At 41.2% G+C, this 18,131-nt stretch overlaps 1 protein-coding gene across 1 annotated transcript in view; it reads right to left on the reverse strand.

Annotated features, from left to right (window-relative positions):
* DOCK1 (dedicator of cytokinesis 1) overlaps positions 1 to 18,131 on the reverse strand; it is a gene marked incomplete at its 5' end in the record, with an annotated part of 331,885 nt that overhangs the window by 41,804 nt on the left and 271,950 nt on the right. Inside the window, 5 exon segments of the mRNA XM_075717891.1 lie at positions 156 to 234; positions 435 to 576; positions 5,380 to 5,484; positions 8,079 to 8,168; positions 16,670 to 16,789. Coding sequence (XP_075574006.1) covers positions 156 to 234; positions 435 to 576; positions 5,380 to 5,484; positions 8,079 to 8,168; positions 16,670 to 16,789 — 536 coding nt within the window.

The following is an 18,131-nucleotide window of genomic DNA, read 5'->3' on the forward strand; positions in this document are numbered from 1 at the left end:
TTGGATGGAATCTCTGCTAATATTAAGAACACCCATGAAATGTCCTCACAGTTACTACCCTCCTTGGCTGTGTACAGATTTGTTACACAACACGAAGAATTAGTTTAAGTGTTCTAAAGGAGACTGATAAAATTGCAAAACCAACTCAAACTCACCTGACGATTTGTTCTGACACTGGCCTGTGAAATTTAGACGGTAAATCCAGTTTTGGCTTTACAGTAAAGCACTGAATATCTGAATTCAGGGGTTAAGAACTGAAAAACGGATTTCAATCACGCAGAACAGGCAGCTCAATGGCAACGCGGAGAAAGGACAGAACAACCAAATTAACGTATTACACCCATAAAGGCAGAAGTGCAACAGTCTCCTGCTCGTGTCGGCCGTAAATCCCCGATCTCGGCGGCTGCGGGAGCCGCTGTACAACCGAAGGATACACTGGCCGGAGGAGTTTTTAATGTCATCGCCTGGCGGAGACGTCGTTTTCATTTTTTCTGCATTTGGAAACTGCGTCAATAACCTTGCTTCAAAATCTTCGCGGCGTTCGTACTCCTTTCCCCGGTAAATGAAGACTTTGTTCTGGAAGCAAAATGAGAGGTGAAATCCTAATACCAGTATCCTCAGTAATGAACTGGGATCTCAGAAGCCCTGACTCCAGTGATGGTAAGTGAGATATTTTACATTCCTCACACTATGATACAATCAATAGTTTACAAATATTTTATGCCAATTCAATAAAGCGCAAATGGATTTCCTTACCTCCAATTCAGTACCGAGATCATTAAGCTTACGCTTATCGTTAGGCATATGTATAAACCACACTCAATTCAACGGGGTCTAAATACAGGATATCAAGGATCAGCAGGAGCAGGGAGGTGATTGTCCCCCTGTTCTCGGCGCTGGTGAGGCCGCACCTGGAATACTGTGTCCAGTTTTGGGCCCCTCACTACAAGAAAGACATTGAGGTGCTGGAGCGTGTTCAGAGGCGGGCAACGAAGCTGGTGAAGGGTCTGGAGAACAAGTCTTATGAGGAGCGGCTGAGGGAACTGGGGTTGTTTAGCCTGGAAAAGAGGAGGCTGAGGGGAGACCTTATCGCTCTCTACAACTACCTGAAAGGAGGTTGTAGTGAGGTGGGTGTTGGTCTCTTCTCCCAAGTAGCTAGCGATAGGACGAGAGGAAATGGGCTTAAGCTGCGCCAGGGGAGGTTTAGACTGGAAATTAGGAAAAATTTCTTTACGGAAAGGGTGGTCAGGCATTGGAACAGGCTGCCCAGAGAGGTGGTGGAGTCACCATCCCTGGAGGCGTTTAAAAAACGGGCAGAGGTGGCACTTCGGGATATGGTTTAGTCTGGTCTACCCTTGATTAGTCTAGAGTGGGCTTGGTAGTGTAGGTTAATGGTTGGACTGGATGATCTTAAAGGTCTTTTCCAACCTAGATGATTCTATGATTCTATGATTCTATAAAATAGGTGCCCACTGAAAATGTATTAAGACATATTAGGCCCTCTACCAAATCTAAGATCTCCCTCTTTAATTCCTCTCATCCATCTCCCACGGCTAATGGTGGAATGGATGTAAATAAACAGAATCAGGCTTTTAATATGCAAACATTTATTAAAAGGCATTGAGGTGAGCAAGCAAGAGTAGCAGAGGAAAGTATAAACTAAAAACGATGCCAATTTTAGGATGAAGGTCCAAAGATACTGACTCCTTCAGAAAGACTGACACCCCCCAGACTTCACAGCAGTCTATTAGATTTTTGCCACTGTACAGTTGCCTGCACACAGTGTAACTTTTAAATTAAGTATATTTCTAAGTATTGGTTTCTTCTTTTAACAATAAAGAAAATTAAGATACATTTTATACAGTCCATTTATGTACTGAACAAGCACATCAAATTCTAAAGAAAAATGTAAAAGACAACTTGCATATTTTTAACCGATCAAACATGTTAGGTTTGATATGAACTCACACATGCATCTGAATATGCTTAACCTCATTACTCATCTCAAAATAAACACTTGGTGCTATGACTAGGGGTAGAAAACTGGAATAAATTACATCTGCCCAGTTGGGTTTAGTTCTGCACTGGTGCCTTTTGAAATGCACAGCAGATGAGAGAATACTCTTTATTTGGGTGAAAAAAAAAAGAAAAAAGGGCAGATGCCTAAGAAGTGTACATATACCTGTAAGTCATGTATATATACCTGAAATTCACAGGAAAAATTACAACAGAGGAAAGAGCTTGTATTAAGGATTTTCTCAATCAGCTTTTCAGGCACCGAGGAGCCAAATTTTCAGAGTTTTTATTGCTCATTTATTACAAACTGACCAATCCACGATGCTTTTGTAAAGCATGGTAAGTGTTTCCCTGCACTTACACAAAAATCATTCAGAAGTGAAGCCAAAAAGCAGTTCGGTATTACCACAGCAGGTTAACGCTATTCTGCAGTGTCTCCCTTTGCCTATACAGCATCACACAGCGCTTCAACGGGAAAATGACGTCGTGTTCTCTGCATTTTTTGTATGCAAATAGAATCATAGAATCGTTTAGGTTGGAAAAGACCTTTAAGATCATCCACTCCAACCATTCAACTAACATTACCAAGTCCACCACTAAACCAGTTCAGGGGAGAGTAGCAATTTCATGTTTCCTGGCTTGATGGCTGGATCATTTATAATGAAAGTAAGAACTAGGAATCATTAAGATTGGAAAGGATCTCTAAGATCATCAGTGCAACCATCAACCCAACACCCCCATGCCCACTAAACCATGTCCCAGAGTGCCACCTCTGCCCATTTTTTGAACCCCTCCAGGGATGGGGACTCCCCCACCTCTCTGGGCAGCCTGCTCCAATGCTTGACCACCCTTTCCATGAAGAAATGTTTCCTACTATCCAATCTAAACCTCCTCTGGTGCAACTTGAGCCCATTTCCTCTCGTCCTACCACTAACTCTGTGGGAGAAGAGCCCAACACCCTCTCCCCGCCCCCTCCTGTCGGGAGCTGCAGAGCGATCAGGTCTCCCCTCAGCCTCCTCTTCTCCAGGCTGAACACCCCCAGCTCCCTCAGCCGCTCCCCACCAGCCCTGTGCTCCAGACCCTTCCCCAGCTCTGCTGCCCTTCTAGATGGCTGAGGTAGAGGCGGAGACAAACTGCCCCATGGCCACGCACTCGCTCAAGGCAGCTCATCGTACCCATTGTGATCCCAGTGCAACCCTCTCTGCGGTCGGCAGCTCGGGATCACTGGATATTCCCAGTGTTTCTAGAGGATAACGTGCACTCTGTCGAGAGTGGCTGTACGTGTGATAAAATTTCATGACGACTCATAGCCACAATCCCTTCTGCAAAGTTGTCAGTGACTTTATCGTACATTCATTGTTTTGAAGGTTCCTGATAATGCAAGTCTTTCCTATGGCAATATCATAAAATATTTAATCATTTTCTAGAGAAATGGGTTGGTCAATCTTAATGGTGACTCCTTCTTACTGGGTATTAAGTATCTTTTGCCTGGTAAAACTTAAGAAATTATTAATAAACATTTTACAAAAATCTTATTAAATTTTATTATTTTAAATTAAAATTAATTTTTTTATTTAATGTACCACAAACATATTTTGCTGTTTGATGCTTGATAAAAGCTGTTGCATGTACATCACTCTACATGTATTTCAAACACCACAATTCTTAGCTTTTCCGCATCGCATCTGTTTAGAGTTGGTCTTTTGATACACACGGTAGCTTGCACACCATCATACCTTTTCGTCTGTTCCTAACATATGGCTTTGCCAGTTTGCAGAATTGCATTTTGTAAGCTTCGGGGCAGCCCTGGGTACCAAGGATCCTCCCACCTTCCTGCACGCTCAGAGTCTCTTTGGCGTGAGTTGCCCAGCCATAATTTGGAGACCAAGCAGCGGGCTAACATAGGAGAGCTCATCTCCCAATTTTTGTTTGACGGTCTGCACACAATGGGTGCTGTAAAATTCACTCTTAGCCTAGCAGGAGCTGCCCAGGGTCAGCTTTATTCCTTCCAGCTGCAAAGAAGTGATAATTTGTTGCTCTTCTCAGGAGGCACACATGGTGCAAGTACGCCTGTAGTACAGCATCCCAGGGTGTACGGAAAGCCACACGCATTTGCTGCTTCTTGGGATGATTCAAGAATTTCAGTTTCTTCACATGGGATTTAGTTTTTTGGTGTTCCAAATGAACACCCAATTAAGTAAACATTTTATTTCTTGTGATTTTTTAAAGCCTCACCCTACTTCATTTTCATACACCATGAAAGACCAGCCGACCACAACTAACCTGACAAAGCCGGCTTAATCAGCATTCACTGGATTTATTCAGTGAGCTGGGCTTCAGCATAGGCTTGGGCTTGCTCCTGGTATTTATTATGGCATAATCTGAGAGAGTTAACATGGAATTACTCAGTTATAACCAGGAACTCATCTCCTCAAGTGTGTATTTCCAGGAAAAAACTTACTACCAGCCCCTGGCCTGAGACTAAATCTCTCTGAGTCTCCTGGACTCAGAGAATAATCTGAGAATAAAAGGAATAATCTTATTCTTCTGTCTCTTGAACTGCCTTAATCTACTGTAACTCTTCCACAGGGGTTTGGAGAGAGTCTCTTTCCAAACTGAAAATCCTCAGCTCTTTAGATAGATACGAGCAGCAGAGCAGCTAAATAGCTAACGTGGTATTTCCATGTCACTGACTGGCGAGTGCCAGGGAATCATGAAACAAACGCAATTCAGATGTGTTAAATCCCCACCCTTCTTTAGCCACTAATTCAACTCCATAACAATGCTGGAATCAGCAGAAAAAATCTAAAATGTTACTTGACTTACCTTACCGGCATCAACCAAGTGACAGGTTTTAAATTGATACGCAACTCATGAAAATCAGTGATAAAAGATTGCTTGTAAAGGTATCACACACATCTCTGACACTCAGCTTCATTTTAGCAACTATGCAGGAAAGGACACTCACATGAAAACACAGTCACATACAAAAGGCTTCTCTACCATACTCATATATATATATATATATGCGCACACCTGTCAGGCAAAAATGTCACCATTTCAGATGGTGCTGGTTATTACCCTGATTTACGAATTGGGTGGTATATCTTCATGTTTAGTGATACCCTGAAGAAGTATAAAGTATTGGATATGTTTGAAGAAAAAGCTTCTCTACTAAAATTCAACTATTCTGTACTGGAAATTGGAAAGAAAAAAACAATGTTTGTCTTATACACCTAAAAACCCATTGACTGTAAATTGTAAATAACACACTGACAAACAATAATGTACTTTCTCCCCAACCGAGGAAATTTCCAAAGCAAGAAACCTTGCTATCGTCGGTGGATAAAGGTGGATGCTTACCCTTATGAAGGTTGGAAATCCCTGGCCGTAGTACCCAACAGCAAAGTAGTCTGGTTTTGGTCTTATCACTTTCACAATGTTTTCATAGAACTGGGCTTGCTTTCTCTGCAAAACAAAGAGGAGGATCTTCAACGAGGTAAACTTTCAGGAGATTCCCTATACCTCAGATCTAGACCTCTCTCAAGTATATCTCTAACTTCAAGACGTACATTCCTCACTCACCTCTTCTTCTTCATCTATCAGATATATGCAGTATTTTGAAATACTAGACTCTGTCGCCATTGTTTTTATGCTCATTTTGATGAACCTCACTGTTCCATCTCCAGTACGGAGATTCCGATGAAGGTCAAGAATTTGCAAGGCAGCCTGAATTCCTGGCTGCGACACTGCCGATGCCGAAACACTGGAACGATGAAGCACGTACGGCTCAAGCCAGCTCATCTCAATGGTGCTGACTTCTCAGTTTTCAGCTGTTACATTTCATTACATTTTTCTACTGCTTCTTTTCCATATTTACAACTATTTATTTGCGTACGCAAAGCACGCAGTTGAGGACTGCAGAAAAATACAACTTTTGGAATAAATACACGCATGTCAGACGCCATCTGTTTTCGAAGCGGAATCCTTCTTTATCTCAAGTGATGAAATAGTAACAAATGTGCAGCTTCAGACGATCTGTTCATTAACTTATTTTTAGTCTATTACTTTCTGTAAGAGAATGAATTCTGATTTGGGGGGAGGTTTATTACTGCTCCCTTATGACAGATAACACTAAATGGCAGGAAGACTACAAAGACCCAGATCTGCCGTATATTCCTCAGTTCACCTGTAGCAAAACTATTTTGTCATTTCTGAATGGTCTTAGTGTCTAATATTTAATATTGCTTGAACAAAAGAGACAATAGGGAGAGCAGAAAGAAACAAAAAACTTTTAAATTTTATTGGGGGTGGGGGAGAGCTAGCATGCTAATGCCTCTCAGAAGCAGCAGTAAGAAAAGCCGATGGGGTATGTGAGACCTGACTCGTACGGAAGCGTGAATTTTGATCTTTGCCTTATTGGGGACGAATGCCCAATGCACACTAGCACTAATTTTTGAGACATCTCTCTCTGTTCCTCCTGTCTGATAAAGAGCAGGTAAACTCAGTTGTTTGACCTGAGAATTGGCAGTTTTGGGTTTCCCCATTAGAAGAGGGAGAAACTCCATTTCCATGTGCAGATACACTATACCTGGTTTATACCACTGCCTCTCCTGGAATTGTGTCACTTAATGTAGACAATGACATACTTACTGTGCAACAGAAATGGGGAAAAATAGGTAACTCAGTATTATTGGCCATCAGCTACAATGTACAAAGTGCAAAATTCAGACTTCTGCTCCAAAAACGTATACAGTATGATACGTAAAGAGTAGTCGCCTCCATGACAAAAGCTATTCATGTTCCCATGTGCAAGCATAAAGAAGATGGAAATTAAAAATGAAGGACTGGGAGAGTAGCTACCCACTGGTGAAGAATCATATCTGACACGTGAGAATGGTTTCTAGCTGAGGAGCAACTACCAGATTCCTTTTATATTGAAATGAATAATTTTCTCTGTTGAACACAGCCCCACTGACAGCAGTGCAGGCAGCAGGCCAAGGACGACTCTTCTGGCATAGCGCAGCACCTGAGACACGCTCGACCTATGTATCCTTTACCTCCTGCAGTACAAAGCAACGTGAAACCAGGCGCCAGGCTTGTCAGGCAAATCGATACAATCCGTCTGTCACTAAAAATAGTTAAAATGCCACAAAAGGGGGACCATCAAAAAGGGATACAAATTCAGCTCTAGAGAGCTGGAGGACAGAACCATGGACAAAACAAAGAAGAACGTGTAAAGGAGTGAAGAAACCATAAAATTGAGGGGAGGGGTATTTACTTTTATTCTTTCCTCCCCAAGAAAGGAGATTCTGGGGAGATGGAGATGGAGGTGCTTCTGGGGAGATGGCTCCTAGCCATCCTCAAACTGAGTGCCGGTGTCAGCGGAGAAAGAGGGTGCAATGACACCGTATTAATGCCCAGCTCTGACAGATTGGGATAAAGCAGATAAACAATTCAAAGGAATTAAGGATGATGTACTCTGCTGAGTGCAGAGGTAAAATGTATCAAAAACCTGAAAGTCAAGAATTTTCAAAACCAAACTGGAATCGTGTCCCAACTCCTGTGAAAATGGTTGAGAAGTCAGGAGGGGCAGTGACAGCTGCCATTTATCTCTTTGGCGAAGAGCAGGAGAAAAAAAAATGGTGCAGGCATAATGAATGGGTAACGTCAGGGCAAAAATAACTGACTCTAGACATGAATGCTTGGGGATTATTCATACCTAAAAAAAGAAACGTGAATATGGAAAGACACTTGAGAGAGAATGGGGAGTTTTTCATGTTCCCATTTATATTTAAATTCCAAATTTCCTTTTATACCCCAAATAAATCATCTTAACATTACCGAAATATTTTTCTTTCAGCTAACAAAAAAAAAAAAATTCAATCTTTTTCAGGCTCTTCAGTGGTAGCCAGTTAATCAACATTTGTCCAACAAAGCCAAAATGGGCATCTATTTCTGCATCTTACTGTCAGAAGAGAGATTTTCAATATAATTTTAAAAGCTTAGAAATTAAATTCTGAAAAAATTGTTGCAGTGTCTACGTTGTTAAAAAAACCTACCAGCAGTTCACTGAGTTGTTCATAATCAAACATTTCATTTTCATACTGTTCTGCGAGTTCTTTACCCAAGGCAATGGCCTCCTCCCACATCTGTTGGAAAAAAAATCACAAAACAACAACAAAAAATCTGAATTACATACCTTGGTTAAACAACAACATTGGAATAAAATAAATCTTAATAAAACACAACAAAACACATTGTGTCACATGCCTGAAAACACTGTGCATCCAATGTGCCAAACAGCCGTGGCAGCATTACCCACATGTCTCTATTTGATGCAAATCAAGTAAAATGATCAAATTGCTTCAGAAATAAAATGATTCCTGCTAGCGCAACTCGATATCCAATAATGTGTAAACATGGCCTGCCCACAAAGAAACCCAGAACCTAGGACTTTGGATAAATGCTTTTGATTGATTATAGTTCATAATCACCTCTCTCTCCCTGTAATATCTATAATCTATATGAGGACAGGCAATTTGCAGATATTGCTTTGAACAAATATTCATTATATTTCCATTGGTTCTTTTTCCTCTCTTGTTCTTCAACCATGAAATTCAGCAGCCGTCTCAACTGACCCAAAGAAATTTAACAATATCCTTCAGCTCTTCAGAAGCCAACAATCTTAATGAGGAGCAGCAAGAATGTTTTTAAATGTGTATTTTTCATTTTTTCTACTTTACATGTGAAGAACCACTCAAACCCCAAAAGATGCTTAAATTAGCATACCAGGATATCTAAGATCAACTTGATAATCTGCCTCTGCTGCTGAAATTTGGCTGGCACCGAGGACTTCACTTTATTAAAAAAATGAGATTTGGAATGAATTATAAATCCATTTGGTTCGTATTACCCTTCTTCTTAAATTTAAATCCCCTGCCCACACCACCTAATTCTCCTCTCAGCATCAGGCCACACATTCCTTGCCCCGGTGAAATACTGAGATGGCTGCATCTGCAAAGAGCAGTGGGATGAAGGAGGGCTGAGGAAAAGGGCTCAACACACGTTTCCCCATCGCTCCCCGAAGACATCCGCCTTTGGGAAGGAAGAGTTTGAGATGAAGCACCACAGCTTCCAAAGATGGTGGCAGCTGGATGCCGGGGAGAGAGAAGAGGAACCGCGCTCCTGGGGAAACCTTCACGCACACAACCGATTCCTGCATCCGTCCCGTACAGACCCCCAGTCCCATCCGCTTTAATGCACTGCGTAAATAAGAAATATTTTACCCCCCATGACCCTCCAAAAACCAAAAGGCCCTCGAAACACACAAATGAAATCCCACCACTCAAAGCCCAAAATCAGTGTTGGGCGAATTTTATTTGTCTTTTGATCTGCAAGTTGAAATCACCTTTATTAGTATTTCAGGAAAACTTGGAAAAAAATAAGACTTTTAGGAAAAACTCTACTTCTAGATGCTGATTTAAAAATAACAGTAAAACATTAAGGGTTCATACGACTGCCGGTATGACCAAGACTGCTGCCAGCACTGACTGAGGAGTCAGGCAGGGCAGAGCTACCTGTGATTTAGCGGCACAAACACCAGACTGGGACCTAGAATATCTTTTTTTTTTTTTTCCCTAGGAACTGGCAGTTTGGAGCCCAGCCAGGCTGAATACTCAGGAAGCCTTCGCCCACAATGCCGCAAAAGCAAGAGGTGGCTTGGGTCCCACCGGTTTGCTCTCTGTTCCCCCTCCTCCCTGGAAACGAGGAGCCAGTTTTCAAGTGGAGGGCCCCTGCCTTGCAAACCCAAGGACGGACTGAAATATTGTCCTGGCAGACTGAGAGGGAAGGGGTGGAAAGAAGCAGCCTGAAGAGGCAGGGAGCTGCTGATGGTGGAGGAGATGAGGAGCTGCAAAATGAAAAATAGTTACAGGAGATTGCAGGGAGAAAGAACAGAGATTTATGCTCTCAAAGCAAGGGAGCAAAGTAAGGAGAAAATACGGGCCAGAAACTACACTGGTATGGCTGAGTGAGGGAAAAGGAGCTTTTGAGTCCTAAACGGGCAGATGCTTGGGCAAACAGACTGAGCAGTGACGTAATTTAAGACAGAAAGGCGACGGATGCTCACGAGCGGCAGAGCCTGGTACCTACATTAACTTCTCATTACAGCTCCACGTGATGTCCGACCCCTTCTCTTGATTTTTCTCACTTCTACAACAGGGTTCATCATATTATCTATCTAGGGAAGAGGATTGGAATGCGCATGAGTTGCCTCATGTTTGTAAAGTGCCTTGAAGATGAAAAACGCATCGGAACGACTAATTACAATCACCGTAATGAGGGATCACGTCTGCAGGAAATCACAAGGCAGTTTCTACACTCTGCAACGCAATTTTTGCAAATGGAAGGATCTGAATGTTTTTATCTGCATTATGTATCTAATCTAGAATGATGATACAGAGCATAGTCTTATTTCTAAACAAAAATTAACATGAGTTTAATAGTAAAGGCATATTTGCAGAAAATGGAGTACATTTTCACATACTAGGCTGAGTTAATTTTGACTCAGAAGAGCAATATACTACCAGTTTATAGAAACTAAACTAATATTCGGTTGCTTGGTAAGTCAGCAAGTGAAACCTTTCAAAATCACTTAACCTTTCTTCATTTTGACTGCCACTTTCTTTTTAACTTCAGTCATCCATAACTTCTTCCGCGCATTTTCATTTCAAAGAAAATGGCGTTACCATAATTTTACTCCAGATTTAACCAGTCCCTCTCCAAAACTGAAGCACTTCTACTCTCTTTTCCGTTGTGAAAATATTTATAGATGATCCTGGGCAAACAGCTTTGGAGCTGAACAAGACTGGAAAGAAATGGAAGCCTAAATAACTTTAGCAAGCCCGTCCCGGACTATCACTGTCATCTATACTGCTGCGACGCCCAGGAGCCCATCAAAACCTGCGCTGCGTACATGTAAATGCCTGTCGGTAGCACAAATGACAACTTTGGCAGAAATAAATCTTTTTTGCAATTATTTTTTCCCCCTTTCCCATCCTTGTCAGTTGAGACTGCAAACGCTCCGGAGCGGAGGCTGTGTTTCTGTTGAGCCTCCCTTAGCCTGATCAAACCCTTTAGATGATACTGAATATAAATATTAATAGTGAGTTTTATAAATGTTTCAGAGCCTAAACAACGAATCCTCGAATTAATTATGATATAGATTTAGTTCATCTCCAATATACGTGCAGCAATTGCACAATCCTAGCATTCTTCCATTCTAATACCCATTCCCCTATCTGTAAGTGGAGATGAACAGGAAAAAACCCAGATATTATGAACATTTGTTTCCAGCTTAAATTACTGGAATTACTTTCAAAATTCTTCACGTTAGTTTACAAGTTATACGGCTCATATTTTGTCACATTATTTTTAATGGAATACTTTCAGGTATAGGAAAGAGATAAAACTACTCTTCTCCTATCATACTGCAAATACATGATAGAAGTGCCTCCCCATGGGAGAAGATTCTTTCAATTTTTGCCAGCCTCTAGCCTGGCCCCTCTCCAGCCAAGGGATATGCCTTGGAGAAAAGCACCTACTTTTTGTTGCTACTACCTCTTAAAAACCCCGCTCCGCTCCAGCATCTTTATTTTGAAATCAAATTGTCTGTTTCAATCCTCCGAAGGAAGACCAAAAATTTGTACTCTAAGACTCAATTTGTAAAATGTCAACTGCCCTGAACTCCAGAGGTCCATGAATCCATTAACCACCCGGCTTTTCCCTCGGCCATTTGTGCAGCTGGACCGCAACACCTGCAACATCCCCAAAACCAAAACCAAAGCTGGTGATTTTTCCAATGTCGCATCAGAAGCAGGAACCGTGTGGTTAAAATCCCCTGCACAACCCTCTGAAAAATTTCTCTGTTTACTACAGAGCAAATTTATTCAGGCGAGGACAGCATGGCTGTGGCAAAGGATCCTGATAAATGACATCTATATTCTTGAAGGTCAATAACTCCCAATCTGCCGCCTCACAGATTTCCTACCTTGGAAGGTTTGCCCAGGACATGGCAGGTCTTCTGGAGGAATGAGCCGTACGGGGAGCTACTACACAGGATTTGTACGATGTACAACTCATTAATGCGAGAAACAATTTATCTGGAGAGTGTACCAGAGAGAAAGGCTGGTGACAGTGGAAGGAAAATACTTCTCTTATACTGAAAGCGTAAGAAAAATGTGTATAGCCTAAATTTAGTTGTGTAGACACCAGCTGCAAATTGTTATGGGAAAGACTTTGAGGACGCAGAAGGAGATCTTTTTAGGGAAAACCTAGCAATTTATTTTTGAAGCTGGATTCTTGTTGCCCAGAAGAACTGCAGCATCCAGTTTAGGTTTTGAGGTTCTTTAATAGCAGCAAATGAGCATCTTGGGATATTTCTTAGCTCCTGCTGAGTTAATGGTCAGTAAAAGTGAAATAGTCTTGGATAAGAATATTATCGTGCAATATTCTGATCTATGAGGTACATTCCAAGCTGCTTAAATTTCAGATAGTGTTAATTAACCATCATGTAAACTTAATTTTTTAAATAAAATGTTAAAACACGGTTTTGCTCTACCGCTACTATTGCATTCAAGATATGTAAGATATAGCCATGGCTGGAAATCCTTTAAAACAACCTGCTATATTCATTTGGAACATGGTCAAACACTGTATCTTTCCTCTGAAGACTGTCTCTGTCCTTCACAGCTCTCAGGATGGGCTTACGATCTGACGTGGGATACAAGCTGGACGTGAGCCCTGCGCTGATTTTTGGCAGACAGGTGAACTTCACTACTGTCTTGCTAGATGGAAGAAAAAGCCATTTGATGCCGTCCCATGAGCTGGAAAAAAGACATTTTAAGCCAAAGCATGGCATTTACTGGGTAGTTTCAAATATTTTGTGTTCTGTGGCTGCAGTAAAAGCTTTTTTTTTGGGGGGGGGGGAGCGGAGGAGAAGAGGGGGAAGGAAGGAGGAGCAGAAATAAATAAGCCGTGTGCATTTATTTACTTTTTTCTCCCTGGGACCAACGCTTTCAATTTATGAAGGAGCAGTGGAAAACATCTACTGATTTATAGACTGCGGCATCCACTGGCAAACTTGAAACACGTTGTTGTTTGTACATTCTACCGTGCAGGAATAAGAATGCTGCTGCTTCCTTTAGGGCTCCAGAGACCACACAAGCCTGTTTAAAAATAGTATCTTATCTTTGCCAATGACACCAAGTATTTCTTGGCTTCAGTAGTTCATTAGCATCGACTAACATTAACTGCTCCATACGGGCAAAATTTCATCCCCCTTCCCTCGTCACTTTATTACCGCCACTATTTTTCCTTCTCGTCCTGAGATACTCTAACCTACCAATTTTCAGTAAAGTCCCTGGATTAAGGGCTTTGTTGAAAATTAGAAAGCTTCAGCAAAACACAGAGAGAGCAAACACTTCAGAGCAGTTCAAAGGATAGGTTAGAGTGCCTTGATAAGCGTGAGGATAAGGCTTTTAAGGGCAGAAGCCAAGAGAGATGGAGATGAGACTGGAAAGTGCAAGGCAGCGAGGAAGAATAATCCAGGAGAGAAAACTATGTGTATACTAGGGAAACTTGGAAGTAACAACATTTCATTTTGGAAACAAGGAGCTTGGAAGAGTAATGAAAAGTATTTCTAATAAGGAATCAAATCCATAAAGTAGAAGAACAGCAAAATGCAGAAGTTGTATCTGAAAATGCTAATTTGCTAAAGGTGAAAGGTGTACTTCAGCTTTACAGAAGATTGGTTTAAGGACCAAAAGTCAAATATAAGTAAAAAAGCAAGCTTCCTAAGAATAATATATTAAAAAATAGAAATCAAAATGAGGAATCTTAAATGGATCTCAAACTACAAATAACAGGGATATTCGCAGTGAAGGCTAGTATTTTGTTCTCAGCCAAAATGAGACGCCCACACTCCTGCTTTCAGTGCAAGCCCACACTCCATATTATTAAATTACAAATTCCTCAGGCGCTTCTGGCCTAGAAGCGAGAGGTCTACTCCATTCCAGTCTGTGTATGGAGGATTACACCTTCCTCTACATTCATCTCACCATGAATACTAATATTTAGGGAATAAGCCTCCTGGTTGGTCTTCACTTGAAAAGTGCGCTGTACGTTCCTCTTGGGAAATTAACTCTGCTAAGAGAAAGGGATGATGATTTTTGAGAGGCTGAACTATACCATCCTTTAAAAAAAAAAAAAAAAGCCAATGTTTTAAAACCCAGTGTCACCTTTTAGGAAACCCCTCTCATCCATTTCTGCTACATAATGTTTCTAACCATGTCTACCTCCGCTCTCAAGCCCACCGCTTCCCACCAGGCAGGTTGGAGTGGACAAAGGCACAGCCTCACAACAACTTTAAAACAAAACTGCTGAGCGTCTGTAAAAGCCTGGAAGTAGCTCTACAACTGCCCAGGGTCAAATGCCTTTCTTTTGACATCTGTTGTTAACTTTGTGGGAAGAGAAAGCAAAGTAGTGGGATCAACCCTGAATGAATTGCCAGGTAGAGACACGGCTAGGCAATTAGGGTGAAAAAAGACAAACTGGTTATTGTATCGGTACAGTCTTCTAAAAATGCACAGCAAATACTATTTCAGATGATGGAATGGCATAGTTAAAGTAGCTGCTGGACTACATTTGCAAACTGCATAGGTAAATGTAAGCAGATGATTTAACCTAATGTTCAGAACATCCCAAATGAGAGGATTAACTTAATTCTACTGTGGAAACCTCAACTTTGAGTTTCCTGACATTGGAAAATTCATGTAAGGCACTCATTCTCAGTGTATTTCTTTTTTTCCCTTTTCACTGAACAATACAAAAATCTATCACCAACTGGAGTGACCAGAAAATGAGAGAAAAAAATATCTGTCTAGGAAAGAGTGCTTTGAAAATGAATCACCTCCTCACACACAGGAAAAAATCCCACAGGAGTCCTATGACTGCAGTTATGCAAAGGAATAGGAGTAAGTAATCACAGTGGTCCCTTCGGTATCACCATTCACCAAAAATTTTTAGAATAATGAAGATTCAGTTGTTTAATCTAACTATGTGGGAAAGGGACAACGCAGCATTTTCAGTGCTATTTCTTTTGAAAGCAGGCAGAGCCTTCTCTCATTTCTACTTGTAAAATCTGAAACAAATTAAGAATGGTTATTCAGTCTAACAATGGTCTCTCAAGCGTGGATGCCGTGCTGTGTAACGTGGCGCAGGCTGAAAAGTAAGCAGCAGGTATGTTGCCGGCTGTTTATACAAACAGCTCATTAGCGCTAGCAGCAGAAACGGGCGGGGACAACTTTAAGACGGGCTGCTTTCAATATAGATGTAAAGGACTCTACAGCTTTTAATTTATAGCTAAAATGCATTGGCCCGGTGCTCAGAAGAATAATTCCCACCGCCTGTATCCTAGCACCATAAAAGACTAACTGTGAAGCCATAAAGACATAAACCAACAAAATAAAAACATGCGACTTCTGGTTTTTCCTTTCCAGAGACGAAAGTAATATCAAGATATACTTTTAAATCAGCTATGAGCCTAATTCTAACGAGGGTCTCCTTACCTGCTGTTAAAGGGTTAGGAAAAGCTTTTTGGGCAGCGGAAGCGTGCTGTGGAAACCAAGGCCATCCACGAGCACCACGGCACCCACGCAAGCCCCAGCCCCACGCAGCCTGTTTGTGCCGCCCGGCTCTATCACAGTCTACAATTACAATTTCTTTAGCATCGTTTATTAACAGCTTCTAAACACTGCATTAAGATAAGGCACAAAATTTGACCTTTTAAGCAAAGTTTCTATCAAAATACTAATCTCATTCTGCTAAAAACTCCCTTGGAAAACATGAGCTGGTTGGATAGTATTCTAGTTGACCAGAAAATGACATTTCTGTTTGCACTATATTTATGCAACAAAGATTGCTTTTAAAAACCCAACTTCACATTTCTGAAATATTCTGACAAAGAGATCTCTAATTCTATATTAAACATTCTGCGCATGAAGTATCCAAACACAGCTACATCCCTAGCTCTCCCTGTCTACCAGGTTAAACCCCTTCATCTCTGCGGACAGGTAACACCAGCGCTCTCCCCTTCCCACCGTGCAATGCCAAATGCAAATTCATTTTGCAATAAAAGGTGCAATTGCCATGAAATACTCTCATCTGAGAATACTTCTGCCTTCTTAGAATATGAAGCACAGACATCCATTTTCTGAGGGAATTATTTTGCGTACGCGAGAAAACCCAAGGGTGGCTGAAGGATTGCGTTAGTTATTGCAATTGCCAGAAAAAGCAAGTCCCCCAAATTACATGCATTGCTTTTTTATTTTCTCCGTGGCATCATATGCACATATATTTACCCTTAACACAGCAGTTATAAATGCACCATTGATTTTTTTTTTCTTTTTTTTTTTAAGTATTATTATCTTTAAGTGCTAGCTGGCAGACTGTTTACATAAAGCACTCCCAATAACTTGTAGCAAGTTTAAAGCTCCCTGAAGGTCACTTGATGCAAACTATGTTTACTATTCAACTTATAAGTCAAGAGAGAAAGACAATGAAACATATTTGGAGTTTTTCCTTCCCTTTTTACCTTGCCCTTGTCAAAGTAATGGATAATTTCTTGATATAGCTGATCTTTCAGCTGCCCTTGAGTAGCAGCCTGGTATCCATCCCGCTGGGTAAGATGTGCTGCACATGCTTCTTCTGACCACTAAAACATACAAGAAAGAGGGGAAAAGTGAAAGCAAATCAAAAGTGATGAAATACACCAGTAAAATTAGGTTAAATAAAATACACATTTTATTCATTTAAAGAAGTGGTACCACAGCTAATGCACTACCAAAGACTTTTTTTTGCAGTTGCATACTCCGATTCCTTGGGCACAAGGCCCATTTATTTGAATGCTGTAATTGGAAGCTAATTACATGTATTGGCTGGAAGGAAGTTTCTTGAGCCGGCTTCCTCTCCTCAGTGAGTTTGATGAGACTGACCTTGGCCTGCTGATGGGTACAACCTGCTGGACGCATAATGAACACCAGCAGATTTGTGTTGAGAGAAGCCCCGAAGCCAAGATACATCAATACGAATGGAAAGGACTGTCGGCACAGAAATTAAATGGCTAAAATTCGTAGGGAACATTTGGAGGCACGCAAAAGCGCAACTAACTTTATACAGCCTGCCTGCAATTAGTAGCTCTTGCTCTTCCAGCAAACGCCTAATGGATGAGGAGCAGGGCACAGATATTAAATGGATTTCCTCCTAGACCTGAGAGGACCAAGCAATTCCCTACAGCTTTCACCCTTGCACCTGCATATTCTGCTGTCCACTACGGGACAGATACAACCGAAACCTCTGGACTCCAGCATTCATACCACCTTGTCTTCACCTCCCTTCTCTCCTCCCACCAATACTCCCTACAATCTACCTGGGGATGTGACAATACTGGAGCCTTTTCCCTAAACAGGATACTAATATTATATCCTTCCCTTCCACAGCTAGCTATTTTCATGAGGCTAGAAGGAAACAAATACCTTAGAGACTCACAAACCTCTATCAAATCGAATTGCAAACCTCCATTAAATCAAATGAAACTCATCATAGATTGAAAAAGAGACAGGGAGAGGTGCTCCAATAGGGCTTCTTGCCTTAAGAAACCAAGTTCAAAAACTAAATTAATTAAAGAACTGTTCACTTTCTTCTCTGAAAATCAAAGTTACTATAGAAGGAGGACTGCTCACAGAAGTAAAGTGGTGTAACTTTTGGAAAAGAAGAAACTGAACCAAAGATCAGCAACTCACAGATTTATTCACAGAGTTGTGGTTACATCCTCCAGTTTTACCTCTTATATGTTATTAAATTTCACCCAACTACTTCTTAATTTGGCCAAAATGTTTGTGTTTGGCTAAAGCAGACAACTGTGACAACTTTGTACTGCAAAGATGTGTTTCTGAGCAACACAAACTTCATGGAGTCTGCAATGCAATAGCATTTTTTTCAGCATACTGAGAGCCACTATCTTCTGTTAGTTTTGAACATCTTAATTTTGACTAAAT

Source organism: Pelecanus crispus, chromosome 10 (assembly GCF_030463565.1).
Source record: "Pelecanus crispus isolate bPelCri1 chromosome 10, bPelCri1.pri, whole genome shotgun sequence".
In the NCBI taxonomy this organism is placed as follows: domain Eukaryota; kingdom Metazoa; phylum Chordata; class Aves; order Pelecaniformes; family Pelecanidae; genus Pelecanus; species Pelecanus crispus.